The 19700-nt window shown below is 55.2% G+C and overlaps 3 protein-coding genes across 6 annotated transcripts; all 3 read right to left on the bottom strand.

The window, feature by feature from the left end:
• Positions 1-419: 419 nt before the first annotated feature.
• Positions 420-6284, bottom strand: HMGCL (3-hydroxy-3-methylglutaryl-CoA lyase). Of its 3 annotated transcripts, none has more exons than XM_051638190.1 (9): positions 6152-6284; positions 5761-5847; positions 5282-5389; positions 4703-4798; positions 3749-3897; positions 3335-3398; positions 2501-2689; positions 1922-2047; positions 420-1071 (listed from the first exon to the last, which is right to left on the bottom strand). In XM_051638190.1, exons 1-9 carry the CDS (start codon positions 6200-6202, stop codon positions 970-972), a joined length of 972 nt encoding a protein of 323 aa, XP_051494150.1. In that variant the 5' UTR covers positions 6203-6284; the 3' UTR covers positions 420-969. The 3 variants fall into 3 exon arrangements, with proteins under 3 accessions (XP_051494150.1, XP_051494152.1, XP_051494151.1); XM_051638192.1 differs by having other exon boundaries at positions 6176-6253; XM_051638191.1 differs by lacking the exon at positions 6152-6284 and adding an exon at positions 5926-6006.
• A 1840-nt stretch (positions 6285-8124) lies between these two features.
• On the bottom strand, positions 8125-13565 carry FUCA1 (alpha-L-fucosidase 1). 2 transcript variants are annotated; one of them, XM_051638226.1, is made up of 8 exons: positions 13216-13565; positions 12583-12717; positions 12113-12250; positions 11391-11496; positions 10777-10977; positions 10381-10571; positions 9162-9261; positions 8125-8372 (listed from the first exon to the last, which is right to left on the bottom strand). In XM_051638226.1, exons 1-8 carry the CDS (start codon positions 13557-13559, stop codon positions 8232-8234), a joined length of 1356 nt encoding a protein of 451 aa, XP_051494186.1. In that variant the 5' UTR covers positions 13560-13565; the 3' UTR covers positions 8125-8231. The 2 variants fall into 2 exon arrangements, with proteins under 2 accessions (XP_051494186.1, XP_051494187.1); XM_051638227.1 differs by lacking the exon at positions 9162-9261 and having other exon boundaries at positions 8287-8372.
• Positions 13566-14934: 1369 nt separating this feature from the next.
• CNR2 (cannabinoid receptor 2) lies at positions 14935-15987 on the bottom strand. Its single transcript, XM_051638289.1, has one exon. The coding sequence runs from the start codon at positions 15985-15987 to the stop codon at positions 14935-14937; it is 1053 nt and encodes a 350-aa protein (XP_051494249.1).
• Positions 15988-19700: the final 3713 nt, after the last annotated feature.

The raw sequence follows: 19700 nt of genomic DNA, 5'->3' as shown, positions 1-19700 counted from the left end.
CACGCGGACCACAGAGGAGCGGCGGGGAACGGCCCGTCCCCGCAGCGCCCCCTGGCGGCGGGGAGGACTGCGCTGAGCCCCCGGAATTGCCCGATTCCGCCTCATTTCGGCGCGACCGGGTCCGTGGCCGTTCCCGGGTCCGTGGCCGTTCCCGGGTCCGTGACGGGTTCCAGCTCACGCGGGAAGGCAGCCCCGCCCCGCCCCGCCGCAGGACACGCGCCGGCTCCCGCCCCCACCAATTAGCGATGAAATTAATGACTTTGAATCAGCGTGAAGCCCCCGGGCCCCCGAGGGGCGGGTCCCCCCCCTGCTGCCAGCGGGGGGGCAGGGTCTCCCCCCGAGCGCCGAGGGAAGAGGCCCCTGGAGCCAACCCAGCAGCAAAAGCTCCTGCCTGGCTCAGTTCACCCAAACTTCTAACATTTAGAAGATTAAATAAGGTGTTTATTTCTCCCAGTGTTTAGAAGTATCTTACAACAGATACAGTCCTTCATGACAACCCCTAAATGCTAAGAAAGCAGGTCCAAGGCTGCCCCTGCTGCTGGCACCTGTGGTGAGCAGAGCGGGGAAGGAGGGTCGAGCCTGACCTGGAGCTGCTCCCGCAGGAAAAGCTGTGGTTTATCCTTTGCTGGTGGTTTATCCTTTGCTGGCGGTTCATGGCATCACCCCCTTGAGGTAGAAGTGACCAGACGTTGTTCTGAGATGGTGCCAGAGGCCTCAGCTCCCTCTGTGCTGTGGAAAAGGCTCCTGCTCCCCCCTCAGCCCATCCACGTCCTCCCTTCCCTAAGGCAGGTGGTTCAGGAATTCAGGATCAAACGTGGGGCTGGGTTGTGGGTTTTTTTTTTCATTTCTTTGTAGATTCGGGGTGATTGTGCTGAGCCTGGAAGGAGCACTGGGAAGCAGAGGCAGCAGAACAGGGGAAACCTGGCCAAGGCTGGACCCTTGCTTTGACCCAAGGAGCAGCTCGAGGTGTCACAGTCTGCAGGATGCCTGGGACACTTTGGAATTGGTTCTTCTGTTGAGAGCATTGCAGATAAAGGTGCCCGTGTCCATCAGCTTCTGCAGATCCACCCCCTTGGTGGGGACAGGGAGAAACACACATTGGAACCAGTTCTGCCTCATCAGGCTGCCCAGTAACAACTGGGAGGGTCAAGCAGGGGCTGAGGGAGCCTGGAGGGTTTGTTAATGAAGCCCCAAGTGCTGCTGCTCATTAGAGCCATTCTGAGCAAGGGTCAGAGCATCAGAGTGGTGGGGGTTGGAAGGGGCCTCAGGAGATCTTCTAGTCCAACCCCCTCCTAGAGCAGATCCCACAGGAACACGTCCAGGTGGGTTGGGAATGTCTCCAGGGATGGAGACTCCACAGCCTCCCTGGGCAGCCTCAGAGCCAAGAACTATTTTCTCCTATTCAAGTTCCACTTCCTGTGCTCCAGTTTGTCCCACTGCCCCTTGTCCTGTCACTGGACACCCCTGAGCAGAGTCTGGCCCATCCTCCTGCCACCCCCTGGAGATATTGACCAGCACTGATCAGATCCCCCCTCAGCCTCCTCCTCTCCAGCCCCAGCTCTCCCAGCCTCTCCTCACAGGCAGATGCTCCAGCCCCTCCAGCATCTCACTGGCCTGTACTGGACTCTCTCCAGTAGCTCCCTGTCCTGCTTAAACTGGGGAACCCAGAACTGGACACAGTTCTCCAGGGAAGGCCTCACCAGGCCAGAGCAGAGGGGGAGGAGAACCTCAAACCACAGAGCACTGAAAAAAGGGGGAAGAGGGAACGCTCCTGGTGGGAAGGGGTGGGATTGGTGTGGCAGGAGGAGCCCAAGGGCAGAGCCAGAGTGATCCTGCAGCTGCACCCACCACGCTCAGGCTCCCTGGGCTAAGTTCTGCTCCCAAGCCCAGCCCTGCTGCCAGAGGCTCTGTGCTCTCTCACCGTGTGGATGCCCAGCCCGTTCAGCATGTACACCAGGTCCTCTGTGGCCACGTTCCCTGAAGCTCCCTGGGCGTAGGGGCAGCCCCCCAGCCCGGCCACCGAGGCGTCCACCACGTTCACACCCATCTGCAACAGAGCAGCACCACTGAGCTCCTCACCAGCACACCCTCAGGTCCTGCTCCTCAGGCTCAGCCAGCACAGGTGGAGCTCAAGGGAAGATGTTGCATCATAGAATGGTATCATGGAACGGGCTGGGTTGGAAGGATCTTAAAGATCATCCAGTCCCACCCCCTGCATGGGCAGGGACACCTCCCACCAGCCCAGGCTGCTCCAAGCCCCACATTAGATCCTTCAACACTTCCAGGGATGGAGCAGCCACCTTGAAGATCATGTAATGGATCATATGGGTGATCTATAAGGTCCCTTCCAACCCAAACCATCCCATGATCTAAGGATCACCCAGTCCCACCCCCCTGCATGGGCAGGGACACCTCCCACCAGCCCAGGTTGCTCCAAGCCCCATCCAACCTGCCCTTGGAAAATTCCAGGCAGGGGTGCCCAGCCAAGCAGGAATCTCACCTGAAGTGCTACCAAGATGTTGGCAAGAGCCTGCCCGTAGGTGTCGTGGCAGTGAACAGCAAGAGCCCCCACGGGCACCTCCTTCATGACAGCTGCCAGCATCTCCCTCATGCTGCCCGGGGTGCCCACGCCGATGGTGTCACCCAGGGAGATCTCATAGCATCCCATCGAGTACATCTTCTTGGAGACCTGCCCACAAACCAAAGGGCTCTACTGAGGAGGCAGCTTTGCCATCCCCTTCCCCAGAGCTGGAGACCTGCTGGGTCAGAGCTTCCCTGGAGCACAACAGCCAGGAGACTCCTCTGGGATCAACAATCTCCAGGTCCCCACACCTCCCCGAATTCCCTGCCCATTTTGGCTAGATCCAGCCTTCCTCCCTGTGCTGGCAGCTGGCTGCAGCCTTCAGTCATGGCATGGTCTGGGTGGGAAGGGAATTTAAAGGTCACCCAGTTCCAACCCCCTGCATGGGCAGGGACACCTCCCACCAGCCCAGGTTGCTCCAAGCCCCATCCAACCTGCCCTTCAACACTGCCAGGGATGGGGCAGCCACAGCTTCCCTGGGCAACCTGGGCCAGGCTCTCACCACCCTCACACCCAAGAATTTCCTCCTCAAGTCCAACCTCCATCTCCCCTCTGCCAGTTTTAATCCATCCCCCTTGTCCCAAGTCCCTCCCCAGCTTTCCTGGAGCCCCTTCAGGCACTGGAAGGTGCTCCAAGGTCTCTCTGGAGCCTCCTTTTCCCTTCAGCCAAATGGTTCAACACACCCTTCAGCCTCCAGAGCCCAATTCACATCCATGAGCCAAAAACCTCTTCACCAATTTCTGATGAACTCACCTCTGCAACTTTAGCAGGATAAATCTTCCCTTCGTAGGGGCACCCAAGGACACAGGACACATACCTGTGGTTCAAAGAAATACACCCTCTTAGCCAGAGAACTGAGGTGAGATTCTACTGGCCAGATGAGTCAGGGCTTGTGCTAGAACCTTCCATGTTCTGTCCAATGGGAGAATTAATTCCATAATTAAAAAAAACTCAGCCCAGGGGACAAAGTTGACACAATTAACTATTTGACAATTACCTCCTCCACAGACACCAATCATTTGCCAGGATGTGAGCACAGAACTGTGAGTGAGGCCTGTGGCTCTACAGACTTCCCAGGGGAATGCCTGCCTAGAAGCTGGGGTTAGATGGGATCCTTTGGTAAAGCAGGAGATGGAGCAAAGGCCAAGGAGGCAGCAGGACACTCACCCCCGGACGGGGACGCTGGCGGCTCTCGCTGCTGCCATCACCTCCCCAAACCTCTCCAGACTCTCCTCGATGGAGCAGTTGATGTTCTTCTTGGTGAAGAGCTCAGATGCTGCCCCAAAGATGGACACTTCCTTGGCCCCTGCTGCCACCTGCCAACAGGAAGCATGGATTCATGGGATGGTCTGGGTGGGAAGGGACCTTCAAGATCATCCAGTCCCACCCCCTGCATGGGCAGGGACACCTCCCACCAGCCCAGGCTGCTCCAAGCCCCATCCAACCTGCCCTTCAACACTGCCAGGGATGGGGCAGCCACAGCTTCCCTGGGCAACCTGGGCCAGGCTCTCACCACCCTCACACTCAAGAATTTTCTCCTCATGTCCAACCTCCATCTCCCCTCTGCCAGTTTTAATCCATCCCCCCTCATCCCATCCCTCCCTGCCCTTGTCCCAAGTCCCTCCCCAGTTTTCCTGGAGCCCCTTCAGGCACTGGAAGCTGCTCTACGGTCTCCCTGGAGCCTTCTCTTCTCCAGGCTGATCTCTCAGGCAAGGGAAATAACAAGCACAACCACCACCATAGTTCTCCCATTTATAAAAAACTCTTGTCTCCCAGTTCTTCCCTGAAAACCCCAATTCCTTCCTCAGTTCATTCTACACCAAAACTCTTAACAGCACCCCCAGCTTTGCCTGCAAAGAAGAGTGAAGTCCCAAATGCAGCAGCAAAGCCACATCTGCTGGAGTCTCACAGGGGTGAGACCGAAAACATCAATCTCAATTCAAAGAGACTCATTTTTCCTGTTAATAACAGAAAATGTCTCCAGTTCCTTCCTATTGTTTTTCCACTTTCACAACTAAACAATCCCTTGGGGAGGTGAGAGGCTGCAGCCTGCCAGGCTGGAGCTGCACTTCCCACCCTTAATCCCAGCTGGAATGGTCCTTTGCAGCTGCCACCTCTTACCGCTGCCTGAAATCCCTTCAGGTTGGGGGTGAGCACAGGGTAACTGATCCCAGGCAACTTGGTAATGCCCTGCAGGACTTCAGTGTGGTCAGCCATCTGCCAGGGAAACAAGGGGAAACATCCTTAGTGCTTCTTGCTGGAAGGGGAAGAGTCAATATTGAGGAGGGAGAGAAACGGGGCCTGCAGGCAGCCCCAGCTCTGCAGCCAGAGCTCGGGCACCCAGGGCCAACACACACACACACAAGGGGGTGTTTGTGTCTGAGCTGGATATTTGCTCTTTGCAGGGTCCAAAGGGAAGCTCTGGGATATCACCAGCACCTCTGTTTGGCTTTGCTGGTTCTTGCCCAGGTACAAGCCACAGCAACAAGGATCTGGGAGGTGTCCCTGCCCGTGCAGGGGCTGGAACCAAATGATCTTTAAGGTCCCTTCCAACCCAAACCAGCCTGTGATTTTCACTGGATTACTACTATTATATTATCTATCAATATACAACCTGTGTTACACTACTGTATCATTAATTGTACTATCTAGTGTCTATTATTAAGGATGTTTATATTTAAACCTGCTTTGCACACCGACCTGAGGAACCCACTTGGGGGAAACAAAGCTGGTGGCCTCTATGACCTGCAGCCCCGTCTCTGACAACATGTTGATCAGATTGATTTTCACCGAGGTCGGCACAATATTCTGAGAAGGGGGATGTAAAAACACCCGAAGTTACTATTTCCACACCCGCACAACCCTCCACCCCTCGACACCCAAAAAAAAAAACCCAAAACCCAGCGAAGAACTGGGGCACGAGGGCAGGTTGTGAGTGTGGGGTGAGAGGAGAAACCCCCCACAGACCCCGGGGGGAGGTGCGGAGGGGCCTGAAGGGGGGAGGGAGCCCCGGGGAAGGGGAAGGGGGCCCCGGGGGAGGGAGCCCCGGGGGAGGGGGCCCCGGGGAAGGGGGAGGGGGCCCCGGGGAAGCGGGAGGGAGCCCCGGGGGCCCCAGAGAAGGTGGGAGGGAGCCCCGGGGGCCCCGGGAACGGCGGAGGAGGCCCCAGACCCCCCGATACCTTCTCGTTCTGGAGCCCGTCGCGCGGTCCCACCTCCACCACCTTCACCCGCTTCGGGAGGGCCCCGGCGGCCGCCGCGGCGCTGACCTGCGGGACGAAGGGACAAGGTCACCCCATCCCCGCCGTGTTTGTCCCCTGTGTCCCCCTCCCCTCGCTCCCTCTCACCGGCCGCAGCGACGCGGCCCAGCGCGGGAGCAGCCGCCGCGCCGCCATCTCGGCCCGTCACGTGATGGGTGGGCGGAGCCTCGATCACGTGACGCGCCCCCCGCTCCCCACGTGCCGCTCGTCGGGCCCGGGAGCGGAGCCGGGACCGGGACCGGGAGCCCGGGAGCGGGGCTCGAAGCGGCGCAACGAGGGCTCGAGGCGGCCCAACCGGGACCCCATCCCGTACCTGCCCCCGCATCCCGTCCCGCACCAACGATCCGGTGTCGCACTGCGGCATTTTTTTTTTCCTCCCCTCCCTCTTTTCCTCCGATAACCGGTCACCGGGGGTCGGTGTCTTCCTCAAATCGCCGGGACTTATGAGCCCGCCCGGGACCTCCCTACTTATACCCCGGCTTTCCCGCTGGCTCGTGCCGCTAAGTAAACACGGAGGGGGGGGGGGGTGTGTGTTTGTTTTGGGTTGTTCTTCGCCTTTCACATCCCCCGTACCAGCGGTTACCGGCGTGATGGGGTCGCTCAGTTGTCCCAATTTGTTGTTCCAACTTGTTGTTGTCCCAGTTATTTCCCCCCCTCCTCCCTGTGTTCGTCACCACCGGGACGACGCTCACAGTCGTCAGCACCTTATTTATCCATTGAGCAACATCTCCCAACACCAGCAGCTCAGCATGTGGAACCCCCCACCCCCCCTCAACCCCCCCCCCGGGGCTCCGCTGGTGCCAAATCTGGGGAATTTTGGCGGGTTTTGTTCACACCGAATCGTGAGGCAACAAAACTCCAGCCTGTCTGCAACGTGGTGGGGCCCTCCCAGCAGCAGAAACACAGGCTGCTGTGAGGAGTTCCATCATTTTAGGGACATGTTGTTCAGATCCCTTTTTGGAAAAGCTGGACATCCAGGCAGGAAATCACCCTTTTTTCCCTGAAGCAGCAGAGGTTTGATGCAGATCAGCAGCTGCTCCTTAAATACAAACAAAACCTCCTGCTCATGAGCTGTCTCCACCAGAATGTATTTAATGGGCTCAGGTTGCAGCAGGGGAGGTTTAGATTAGATATTAGAAGAAACTTCTTCACTGAAAGGGTAAATAAACGCTGGCCCAGGCTGCCCAGGGAGGTGGTTGGATCCCCATCCCTGGAGGTGTTTAGAAGCCATGTGGATGTGGTGCTGAGGGACATGGTTTAGTTCTGGACTTGGAAGAGTTGGGTTGTGGTTGGACTCTTTTATCATCTTAAAGGTCTTTTCCAACCAGAACGATTCTGTGCTAAATAAATTTGCATCAGATCATGACTTTCTAGATCTGATTTCTTCTAGACCTCTCCAGACAACCAGCTTCCAGGAGACATATTCCTGCTGGAAGCACCTGATCATCATTATTCCAATCAATATCAAGGAATACAACTCATCTTAACTAGTACCTGTATTTATGCAGGTCCCTCTGAGCAGGAACCTGTGATGGCACCAGGGTTGTTCCTCATTAGAACATGCCCATCATATGCCAAGCTTCATGATTCCACATGTAAGAGTACTGCATTATCCACATTAATTTCAGTGAGTAATGAAGCCAGGGAAGCAGCAGGGCCTGCTCCTGCCTGGGAGGTGTGGATGTAGCTGCCCTGGGGCTCAGCAGCTCCTGGGGGCATCAAAACCCTCTCACCAAGCAGCTCAAACCTCCTCTGTGCTGTGGGATCTGTCAGCATCACACACGAGGCTGCCACGTGGCCTGGCCTGACAGCTGAACATGAGGAGAAACTTCTCTACTCTGAGGGTGATGGAACCCTGGGACCTGCTGCCCAGGGAGGCTGTGGAGTCTCCATCCCTGGAAACATTCCAAACCCACCTGGATGTGTTCCTGTGGGATCTGCTCTAAGGGATCCTACTCTAGCAGGGGGGTTGGACAAGATGATCTCTAGAGGTCCCTTCCAACCCCCACCACTCTGTGACCCCAACAGTGCTCCTCTAACAGCCCCAGACTGCAGCTCAGCCCTGCAGTCTGTCCAACATCACCACCTCGACCTGCAGCAGTGACAAACAAATACCTGCCCAGAAGCTCAGCTTTTCACCAAAAACCTTGCTCCAAGTGGCAGGGTTTGGCTCTCAGGCTGCCCCACCCTGGCCAGAGTGCTGCCAAGGGTGGCCCAGCTTCCCACTCTGGAGAGCCCAGTTCCCCTGCTGCCACTGGCACAAGGATCACTGACAGGGCAAAGGGCTTAGCAGAGAGAGTCTCTTAAAACAATTTATTTCACAATAAACGAAAAATCTTCTTAGACTTGATTCCGAAGGAAGGCAGGGGGGTGCTGCTCTCCCCCCACGGGTGTCACTTCACACCCTCCAGCTTGACAGTCCAGCCTGACTTGGGGGGCAGTGGAGAGGGAAGCATCTTGGGCAGAGTTATGAGCAGTCCCTTCTCTGGGGACTTCTGCCACTCCAGGGTCCCAGCAAAACCCAACATGGTCACCTGGGGAGGAGGGAGAGGACACACTCAGTTGTAGCTCACAGGTGCCTCCCCTCTGAGCACCCCCAGACACCCCCTCTGCTGCACAGCATTTCCCACCCCCAAAGCAGCCCTGCACATTTCCACCCGTCACCCAGAGAGCACAAAAAGTAACACAGGGGATATTTTGGGGCCAGGAATTTAGACTGTAGTCTGTTGTTTGTTTTGGTTTGGTTTTCTTTTCATTACTGAGAAGGCTTTACCTGTGTTTGCCCAGAGCAAAGGGCACTCTGGCATTTGCGTCACGTCCGATGGGCTTCACAGCTAGGGGGGTCATTAATCTGAGCTGAATTGGAGACCATGTGTGAGGCTTGTTATTTACCTCACCTCCCTGGGTCAGTAAGGCCCAAAGCCTCTGGGGGAGAAGCATCTCAACCTGTCCTAGGGCAGAGCACAAGCCTGTCCTGACAAGTCCTGTCCCACGTTCTCTGCTGGACTGTGAGCTAAAGCTTGGAGAACAACCTGGGCTCCTGTCAGGATCTGCAGGGAGGCCAGAGCACCCCTGAACAAGAAGTATGGGATGAAAAAGACCAAGTTGGATGGGGCTCTGAGCAACCTGGGCTGGTGGGAGGTGTCCCTGCCCATGCAGGGGGTTGGAACTAGATGATCTTTAAGGTCCCTTCCAACCCAAACCGTTCTGTGATTCTATGAAAACTTCCACACTCTCCCCAGTTTCCAAATGAAATCAGGTGGGACCTTCCCAGCCCAAGATGGACTCTCAGAGTGTGTTGTCTTTTTTTCCAAGTTCCTTACTTGTGTGGCTGGGGATGGAGCAGGTGAGGACAGCTTCAAAACACTGTCCTGAGGCCAGATCAGAAAGATGGCATAGACAGCTGGTCCCTTAGAAGTGTACCTAGGAGAGCAAGAGTTCAGCAAGGTGAAGAGCCCCGTAAGAGAGAGAACTAGGCATGAGCTTGACCTTTCTGGACAGCACGAGAACACTGGCTTGCCTGCTGTCACCTCGCAGCACTCACCTACTTCCCCCTCATTCCAAAATGTGTCACTTTGGACTCACTGTTCAGCCCGTCAGCACTGGCTGATGAAACTCGAACAAAGTTCGTGGCTGCTGCCTGAGAGCAAACGTCACCTGCTGGTCTGTCCTTGCCTCAGGGCAGGGGGGACCCTGCCTGGGCCTGGCCATGGTTCTGCACTTCCAGACTGGACACACTTCAACCCCTTCCAGGGCCTGAAGGGGCTCCAGGAAAGCTGGGGAGGGACTTGGGACAAGGGCAGGGAGGGAGAGGACAAGGGGGATGGATTAAAACTGGCAGAGGGGAGATGGAGGTTGGACATGGGGAGGAAATTCTTGGGTGTGAGGGTGGTGAGAGCCTGGCCCAGGTTGCCCAGGGAAGCTGTGGCTGCCCCATCCCTGACAGTGTTGAAGGGCAGGTTGGATGGGGCTTGGAGCAACCTGGGCTGGTGGGAGGTGTCCCTGCCCATGCAGGGGGTTGGGACTGGATGATCTTTAAGGTCCCTTCCCACCCAGAGCATTCCATGATTAAGTTTGCTGCTATGATTAAACCCCATTTTTTGGTAGCATTTCTGGCTCTGGCCCTTCCCAGTCAGTACCAACCTAACCTTTGGGTAACACTGATTAGTACCATTATATAACAGCTTCAAAGCAAACATCAATATATTTACAAACTTCATACGTTTGGATCAACTACATTTGTGCAATTCCAAGCAGCCAGGACCACTCCCTACACAGTCCTGACAGCAGCAACATGGAATCTTTTTTTTTTTTTTTCCCAAGAGTTTTTTTCCAAATTAAGCAGGATGGATGAGGCCCTGATTTTTCATTTTCTTCTTTCAAGCAAGATATTCCTTAGAGAACCCCCCCTGGGGCACTGAGTACTCCAGTTGTAGGATATTACCCAAATGCCACCTGCACGTGATGGCAACACTTCAGAGTGAACCAAATTTCAGAATCAATAAGATGTGCCCAGATGGCACAGAGCAAAGGGGTCCTTACCAGACTGTGTCTGTGCTGTTCTCCATCTGCACTCTCCATGGCTTTGATTCATAAATTGCCTCCCCATTAATATCCAGCCACCTGCCCAGGGCCAGGAGTCTTTCTTGGAAGATGGGAACAATCACCCCTTCTTTTGTAGGTCCCACATTGAGAAGGTAGTTGCCTCCAAAGCTCACAGTCTGCACTAGCTCCTGGGGCAGATAAAACAAGGTAGAAACCTGAATGATCTTCACTTCTGACAAGAAACAAACATCAGGAGGGCTTTGTCCTCATCACCTGCTCCTCTCACCCCAGCCTGGTGGTAGGGGACACACAGCCTGCAAGCAGGAGGGTGAAGGAAACCTCTAATTCCCAGTAACTCCCCCAGAGCTGTCACCTGGATGTCAGGTTTCTCACCTCAATGATACTGGCTTCATCCATTATCTCAGAGAGGTTCATGTTGCTCCGATAGCCCCAGGAGAGCCTGTCCATGGAGGAGCACATCTCCCACTTGTGAGCCAGCAGGGTGCCAGGCTTGTATCTGTCAGCACAGTTGTAGTAGCCTCCGTGATGGCAGGAGCAGTTATTACACCAACGATCATTAACAACAACAGTGTCCTGAAAGAAGAAACTCAGCTCAGCAGGGGGGATTGTCTTCAACTTTTCAGCTTGCAGTCACCCCTCCTCAGTTAGCAAAGGTATTTGAGTTGGGAGGAAAGGACCTGAAACCCCCTGTGAAGTCAATGGAAAGAGAGAGGATCCTCCAGAGGAGGAAGAATCCCTCTCTGGGAGAATCTTTCTCGATTCACTCAGAAGTTGAGGCCAAGAGGTTCCTGGCCTCTGAGCCTCCCACACGGGTGCTGCAGGGACCCTGGAGCCTTCCCACAGCAGCCCAGGGTGAGCTCCTGGTTTTTGTGAAAGCATAAAGCACATCTGGCATCTGGCAAGTGGGTTTGTTCACCTCCCACTGCTGCCAGACCTTCCACCCCCCTAAGACACCAGGGGCCATGAGAGACAGCTGAAAGTGATACCTTGACAGGACTATCATTATAAAGCCAGGCAAGGAAAGAGGTAGAATTCCAGTAGGACTCTGGAGCTTCCCAGTCTCCATCCGACCAAATCAGATCTGGTTTATATCTAACAGAGAGATGAATATTATTTCAGAAAGGCTTCTTTTCCCCTACCACAAAGGAAGCACTTGTGCCTGGAGTTCAGCTTCACTTCCTATTTGCCTGGCATTCCCAGGAGGTTTCTGCTGTCACATCCTGCTTCAAAGCTTTTCAGTGAGGTTACTGCAGCAGCAAAGAAAGATGTGGTGATTACAGCTCAAGAAAGGCTTCAATTCCTCCAAAAAGCAGAAGCTTGCAACTCAAAGACAATGACCAGGCACGTTCTTGACCTGGGATAACAGCCATTCTGTGCAACATGTGTCCAAGCCTCATATTTTTGTCAGAAAGGGGAAGGAAGACAAGGGTGTCAATTCACAGTGAAATTGCTCAAAGCAGCTTGCTCCACTTTCAAAGCCACTCTGAGTGAAAAATTTCTCCTTACCTTATTCTACAATTTAAGACTGTCCAGAAAGCAAATATGAACCTCTTTGCTAATTACCAAAAGTCATGACTGGCAAGTAAGCAGGTTTGCCTTGGCAAAAATCAACATTTGTCACCTCTCTTCTCTGCAACCATTTTGCATCTTTCTCTACAGCACCGAACCCAGGGAGTGCTCTTGATTTCTAACAGCTTGCAGCTCTTACTTTAAGACAAGATCATAAAGTTCTGGCATGGTCTTCTTTAAGACGAAGTCCTGGGTCTTGAAGCCACTTTCCTTGTCACTCAGATAGAGTGGATGAAACCACTCCAGCAGGGAGTGGTACAGTCCATAGCGTAGGTTGCTGAGGGAGAGAAAACACACAGGAAAGGGTTAGGCTGGGATTAAGAACCAGGGGCAGATTAGGTTATTTGCATTATAATTTCACAGAGGATTCCATGACTTTGCAAGCACTACTTCTTTCATATTAGAATCATAGAATGGTGAAGGTTAGAAGAGATCTTAAAGATCATCAGGCCCCAACCCACCTGCCAGAAGCAGGGACACCTCCCACCAGACCAGGCTGGACAGGGCCTCATCCAACCTGCAATTAAACATGTTTTCTGCTGTTTTGTCAAGAACAGGCAGGGGAATTCCATGCACACAGAGGAACAGCAGAACCTGGCAGGGCTGTACCTCTCCCTGAGGGCTTGTCCCAGCTCTCCTACGAGGTCTCGGTGGGGCCCGGTATCCAGAGAATTCCAGTTCCAGGACACGGGTGACCCCCAGTTGGTGAAGCCTTCATGATGCTTCGTGGTCAGGACCACGTACCTGAGGGGGGAAAAAAGAAGTACTTGATCAGGATGGGAAAGGAACTACCTCAGACACTCCCCAGCCTGACTGGCAAACGCAGTCAGGAAGAAAGCAGGAGGCTGAGGTACCGTGCTGGGAGCGGCCTTCTCTCCTTACCCTTTACAATTAGAAGCAACTACAAGAACAGCAGAGGTATTTAATGGGCTTTAATGCTGGAAAAGAATTAAGAACTGAGACTTGGGAAGCAGCAAGCCCCGCCAGCTCAGCAGGCTGGGCATGATCCCTCAGGGATCTCCAGCCCCTCGGGGACCCCCAGGCTTGGCCCCCCCAGCCCCTCAGGGACCCCTGCATCCCCCGGGGAGCCACGGGCACAGCCCCCCGTCCTCCCCAGCCCCTCAGGGACCCCTGCATCCCCCGGGGAGCCACGGGCACAGCCCCCCGTCCTCCCCAGGCCCCCCCGGCCCCTCAGGGCCCCCCATCCCCTCAGAGCCGCCCCGAACGGCGCCCGCTGCTGACCTGGCACCAGCCCGCTGGAAGAGCTGTGCCCACTGGCGGGGCTGGAAGTCGTGGGCGGTGAAATGAGGCGCAAAATCGGCGTAGGTGGTGCCGGGCGGGTAGCGGCGCCGCACGAAGCTCTGGTAGTCGGGGCGGCGCTCCCCTTTCCAGTGCCACCAGAACCACTCGGAGCCCCAGGCCGGGACGGAGAAGACCCCCCAGTGCACGAATACCCCCACCTTGGCCCGATCGAACCAGGCCGGCAGCGGCCGCGCGTCCAGGCTGGCCCAGTCGGGGCGGAACCGCGGCGCGGCCCAGCCCGGGCCCAGCGCGGCCGCCAGCCAGAGCAGCCCGCCCGCCGCCATCTTGCCCCGCCGGCACGCGCCCGTCGCCATGACGACCGAGGGCCCGGCCCGGAGCCGCCATCGCTGCCCGGGGCCGCGGGTTCGAGGCTGCAGCGGCCCCTCCCGGGCCGGGAGGCGGGTCTGCCCCATTCCTCGGGTCTTGTCAGACTCCCCTGGGAGCGCTGTGTCCTGCTCTGGAGCCCCCAGCACAGGAGGGACATGGAGCTGCTGGAGAGGAGCCACAGAGGTGATCCCAGGGCTGGAGCAGCTCTGCTCTGGAGCCAGGCTGAGAGAGTTGGGGTGTTCAGCCTGGAGAAGAGAAGGCTCCAGGGAGACCTTAGAGCACCTGCCAGTGCCTGAAGGGGCTCCAGGAAAGCTGGGGAGGGGCTTGGGACAAGGGCAGGGAGGGAGAGGACAAGGGGGATGGATCAAAACTGGCAGAGGGGAGATGGAGGTTGGACATGAGGAGGAAATTCTTGGCTGTGAGGGTGGTGAGAGCCTGGCCCAGGCTGCCCAGGGAAGCTGTGGCTGCCCCATCCCTGGCAGTGTTGAAGGGCAGGTTGGATGGGGCTTGGAGCAACCTGGGCTGGTGGGAGGTGTCCCTGCCCATGCAGAGGGTGGGACTGGATGATCTTTAAGGTCCCTTCCAACCCAAACCAGTCTGTGATTCTGTGATTTCTGGAGCCATCGGGAGTTGTGCTTTTGTGTAATTTGACATACATCAATAAATCTATCGAGTTCCTCATGCTCAGAGCATCTGCCCCAGCTTGGGCTTAAACTTACAACCTGGAGGAGTTTGTGCCCCAGAGACTAATGAAAGAAAAGGATGAAAATTGGCTTTAATGTTTAATCCTATAATATCCAACAGGCACCTGGCTGGCACAGTTCAGCTTTCCTTAAGTTTGCTGGGGGAAACGTGCTGCCTGCACAGTCTGGTCCAGCTCCAAACCCTCAACCATGGCAGAGCCCATAAGCCCCAGTGAGGGCTTTTCCATTCTCCATAAAGAATGAGATACTAAAACCAGCACCACCCTCAATGCTGTGACACAATGAGCCAGAAACTGAAGGTCTGCAGAGTGTTTTACCTCAGGTTAGTGATATTTTAAAGGATTTTAAGTAAGATCAGGATCTGCTGCTCTGGGGCATGGAGTTCTCCACTGCCTCCTGACTGTCCCGCCGACAGGGCACTGGTGTCTCTGCAGCTTGGGGACCAGCTGCCCCTGGAAGTCTGTGCACTTTATGTCCCAGCACCTCAGAATGAGATCCGTGGGAGCTGGCTCCGTGACAGGCACCTGATCCCTCATCTCCCAGAACCTCCAGAAGAAGAGGAAAGGACAAGTGAAGTGATCCAGGCTGTTTCTGCCAGCCCAAGCACAGACTTTCCACAGCTGCCTCCCTACGCTCCCTGCGTGTCCTCGCAGACGGTCTCTATCATGGAGGACCTGTGGCTGCTCTCTGCTTCCTCAGGGCTTTCCTCAGAGGTCTTTGGCTTCCTCCTGAACCGAGAAAAAAACATCCTCATGGAGGAATACAGCTCCTTGCTTCTCAGGGCATAAATAATGGGGTTCACCATGGAATTGAGCAGGCAGAGGGTGCTGCAGAAGGCAAACACCTTGCGCAGCTGATTGCTCAGCCTGGCAAAGATGCTGTAGATCATGAGAACGAGGACTGGAGACCAGCACAGCACCAGGACAGTCAGCACCATCACCAGGGTCTTGGCCAGCATGACATCCATCCTCATCCTGGTGTTTTGCTTCCCGACCTGCCCTTGGTGCTTCTCCATGTAGGCCACATGCTGGTGAGCCCTCCATAGCACGTGTGAGTAGGCGTAGATAATACACCCCAGCAGGACCATGATGAGGCAGACCCAGCTCGACAGGTAGTTGTCATCCACAAAGGGAAACAGCTCAGAGCAGGTGGAATCCAACATGCAGCAGTTCCAGCCCAGGAGAGGCAGGGAAGCAATGGTGGCACATGTCACCCAGAGCACCCCCAGGGCTGTCCACGCTCTCTTCCTTGTCATGAGGAGCTTGTACTGGGATGGTTTGCTGATGGAGATGTACCTGTCCAGGGCTGTCAGCAGCAAGCTGCTGAGGGAGGCAGAGAAGGACGTGTTCACCCCTCCCAGCTGCAGCAGGAACATTTCTTTAGAGAAATCAGTCTTTTTAAAGACATGGAAGTTAACAAAACTGCAGACGAAGATGATGCTGGCCAGGATGTCAGCCAAGGCCAGGCTGCTGATGAAGAGGTAGGAAGGCTTTCTCCTGGTCCTGGGGGAGGAGAAGATCAAGTAGAGCACCAAAGAGTTCTCAAAAATGCACAGTGTCCCAAAGAGGCCACAGAGTGTGGCAATGCTTATCCTCTGTGCTTGGGTGCTGAGGACCATGAAGCACTCTGTGATGTTTGCACTGCATTTGGAGGCATTTTCATAGATCTTACAAGTATCCATTGTAATCAGCTGGAGCCAGGAGCTTGCAGGGAGCCTTCCTGCTTCTTCTGTGCTTCTTCAGGTGCTCTGAAAAGACCAAGGGGAAGGGGGCTTAGAAGAGCAGGACAAGCAATAAATTCAACCTGCCCAGGCACCCCCCTCCCTTTAGAGGGAGGGAAGTGAGAGGGAAATACCCCTCATCTCCCTTTCCCAAGAGGAAATGTCCAACATGTGCCAGCCACAGCAGAGGGGACGTGTGACAGCCACGGCTGCCTGGGAGCAGGGGGAGCACCCAGGAGATAGGGTTTAAGCACTGGACTTAGTAGAACTGGGTTAATGGTTGGTGGAGTTGGGTTAATGGTTGGTGGAGTTGGGTTATGGTTGGACTCGATCATCTTAAATGTCTTTTCCAACTGGAACAATTCTGGGATTCTGAGATGCAGGGGCTGGGCTGCTGGGCTCCAGGAGCTGGCAGCCAACCTGTGCTTCCTCTCTCTGTTTTCTGGAATTCAGCAAAGGCAGCAGCTGGTTTCAGGGGTGACAATAACCAGCAGTGACCAACACACCAGAAACCTCTGTCACAACATCTTAGCAGTGATAAGTCTTTTATCCCTGCCTTTGTTACTTCCTTCCCCCCAACTCCCCCGGCCCCTGGCACCCATCACTGGTTCTGTGCTTTGCAGCAGTTGTAAAACACCCCAAACACTTGAGGTGCTGCCCAGGAGGCCAGGGAGGGAAGAGCCTGAGCCCCACACTTTGCTCCTGCTTGCTTGCCAGGGCTCGAGCACCAGTGGTTGCAGGGCACTGGGTGCACATTCCAGCCAGATTTGCAGTTCTTGGCATTTCAGAGCAGAGGAGCCCTGGGCTGTGGGCTGAGCTGGGCCTGAGTGTTGCAACAAGCCCCTCTCCTCTTTCATCAGGCTCTGCCGTGGGGTAATCACACAGGTCCAGGGATGTTGCACTCTCGTTTCCTCCAGCTCCTCACAAAAGCACTCCAAGGGCAGCAGTAAATATTAACTGCTGTTATTAAACCTGACAGCATCTCTTTCTCCAGAGAGAAATGGATTTAGCCGGGCAGATGGACTTTGGCACATCTCAGGGCTCCCCAGGGGCCACCAGGGCAGCAACTGCCTCCTCAAGCATCCAGAACTCCCCAGACAAAAGTCATAGACTCACAGACTGGTTTGGGTTGGAAGGGACCTTAAAGATCATCTAGATCCTACCCCCTGCATGGGCAGGGACACCTCCAACCAGCCCAGGCTGCTCCAAGCCCCATCCAACCTGCCTTTCAACACTGCCAGGGATGGGGCAGCCACAGCTTCCCTGGGCAACCTGGGCCAGGGTCTCAAAAATCTAGCATCCAAACCAAGACATCTCTTAATCAAGTAGACTTCAGCATCACCTTGACATCTGTTAATCCCCAGGACCATATTAAATTCTCAGTATCTGCAGCTGTGCAATGCCCAGGGAACATGGTGAGGAGCCTGGAAGCTGTGGTGAACACTGAGCAAGAGGCTGCAGGGCAGCAAGGACAAATCTCTCTGCAGTTTCAACTGAGCTCCCCCAAATCCTCCCCCCAGCTCCTGTGTCTGTGAGGGGAAGGAGGGGGCTTTGCTCCAGCACAAGATCTCTTCTGCAAAGGCTCCAGAGTGTGACAACACAGGCACTGCCAACAGCCCCTCTCCTTACACTGCTGTCCCCCTTCTTTCTGGCCATAAGGCTGCTTTTTTCCTGCCCAGGGGACATTTTTCTCTTGTCAGATGGGCTCCTCACACTCCACTAAAAGCACCACACAGGGAGTTTTTATAAACACTGACTGGTGCAGAATGTGCAGCCTGAGAGCTCAGCATCACACCCAGCTCGTGAGACATCTGGAAATACCTCTGGCGTTTCCAACATGAATAGTCCCTAAAACCAGCTGCAAAGAGTTACTGCACAGCCTACTATTTAAACACTTACCTTTCGTGTTCTCCTTAAGAAAACGTTCATCCTAAAATCCAACGTTCCCACCCCTGTTACCCAGGACATTGCAGTTTATCCAGAACAACACTGGGAATCTCCCCTGACAGAGGCCAAGTCCCCCCGTCCTGCCTGGGTGGCAGAGCTGTGGGCTCACAGGTACGATGTGTTTGACAGTGAGGAAGAGGATCCTTGGGTACAGGGTGTCCCCAGGGGTCAGCAAACACAAACCACTCACCTCCTGTCTCTCAGCTGTGGGCTGGGGATGGTGCCTGGGGGCTTCGTGTCCCTCCAGCTCCCGGCCTGTGCAGCCCTGGGCCTGCTTCCCTCTCCTTTCACATCACTCCTGGCTTCATCTGGATTTCTTGTACCATCCTGGTTTATTCCCCTGGGCTGGAAATCCATCAGTGCAAATCCTTCCTCTGGTTTCTTGCTCTTTCACATTCTCTTGGGGGATGTGAGTCAGGTTTTCTTTCCTTCCCCACTTCCCCTCTGGGTCTTGTGTTCTGCTTATACCACATCCCACAACCACCCTAACCCTACAGCTCACTGAAATATTTTGCTCAGCCCCTCCAACTCCTCCCTGTACCTGCAGTGCTTGGAGCAAGAGATAGGGTCTTTTCCTGATTTCTCTGGGGAAGTGGAACAGAAGGGGAAGGAAAAGAGTAGGAGGCAGGCATGGGAAAACCTGGCTCTACCTCAGTGTGTGCAGGTCTCCAAAACCTGCCATCTGTGTGTTTGCTGGACTCATTAACAGCAAGAACCCCACCTCTCTGTGCTCCAGGAAGTGGGCAAGCCACTTCTCTGTGCACAAACAGGCTCTGCTGGTGTCAGAAGAAGATGGTTTTCTATTAGCAAGTGGAAGGGAAAGGAAATGGCTCAAGCTCTTGAGTTACAAAATCGTGGCCCTGTGGTCATGATGGACACGGGGCTGCAGAGGCTGAGGTCCCTCCTCCTGCTCTCAGCTCACCACATCTCCCCCCTGGAGCTGGTTCTTTGCAGGTAGTGCTGTTGTTGTGGCAAAGCAGGGACAGCTGGCAGGGGCCACCAGTTGTACCACCAGGGGCACAATGTCCTGTCAGTGGTAGAGGTGAGTTTGCCCAAAATCCCAAAGGAATTGGGCACGTTGTGGATGGATGAGGCTGTACAAGCTGTGTGAGGCAGCACATGCTGTGCTCTTTATGTGGTATTTACGTGCAAAGGCAGAGCTCCTTCACCCATAAACCACCCTGTCCCACCTCAGGTCCTGCTCCCACATCCCACAGAGCAGCTCAACCTCCTCCCCACCCCAGCCCCATCATCCTGTCTTCTCCCAAGCGGGATCTAGGGGCTTGCAGTGAGAGGACAGGGGGTCATGGTTTTAAACTGAAGTAAGAGAGATTTAGGTTAAAGATCAGGCATAAATTCTGCCCTGTGAGGGTGGTGAGAGCCTGGCCCAGGTTGCCCAGGGAAGCTGTGGCTGCCCCATCCCTGGCAGTGTTGAAGGGCAGGTTGGATGGGGCTTGGAGCAACCTGGGCTGGTGGGAGGTGTCCCTGCCCATGCAGGGGGTGGGACTGGATGATCTTGAAGGTTCCTTCCAACTCCAAACATTCTGTGGTTCTGTGATCTCAGCCTTCCCTCCTGCCTGGCTCCCGGTTTTCCCCCAGTTCGGTGGATTCCTGATGGTTTTGAGCGGCAGTGACATCTCCTGCTTCTCCAAACGGTTCCTTCCCACCTTTCCCCGCCGCCGTTCCGGGGGTTGCAGCAGCGGCCGGAGCCGCGATCCGCAGAGCTC

The sequence above is a fragment of the Apus apus genome, chromosome 21 (assembly GCF_020740795.1).
Source record: "Apus apus isolate bApuApu2 chromosome 21, bApuApu2.pri.cur, whole genome shotgun sequence".
Classification (NCBI taxonomy): domain Eukaryota; kingdom Metazoa; phylum Chordata; class Aves; order Apodiformes; family Apodidae; genus Apus; species Apus apus.
Note: the sequence above shows the minus strand (reverse complement) of the source record. Positions and strands in the feature narration are given on the sequence as shown.

Coding starts and splice junctions, on each gene's coding strand:
- HMGCL (XM_051638190.1), bottom strand. CDS start 6,202: ATGCCGCAGTGCGACACCGGATCGTTGGTGCGGGACGGGATGCGGGGG. Junction 3,399..3,748: donor GCCAGCGTCCCCGTCCGGGG/GTGAGTGTCCTG, acceptor TTTGAACCACAG/GTATGTGTCCTGTGTCCTTG. Junction 1,072..1,921: donor ACGGGCTGGGCATCCACACG/GTGAGAGAGCAC, acceptor GTCCCCACCAAG/GGGGTGGATCTGCAGAAGCT.
- CNR2 (XM_051638289.1), bottom strand. CDS start 15,987: ATGGATACTTGTAAGATCTATGAAAATGCCTCCAAATGCAGTGCAAAC.
- FUCA1 (XM_051638226.1), bottom strand. CDS start 13,559: ATGGCGGCGGGCGGGCTGCTCTGGCTGGCGGCCGCGCTGGGCCCGGGC. Junction 12,718..13,215: donor TTCCAGCGGGCTGGTGCCAG/GTCAGCAGCGGG, acceptor TTCCCCCCTCAG/GTACGTGGTCCTGACCACGA. Junction 12,251..12,582: donor GGACAAGCCCTCAGGGAGAG/GTACAGCCCTGC, acceptor TCTCTCCCTCAG/CAACCTACGCTATGGACTGT.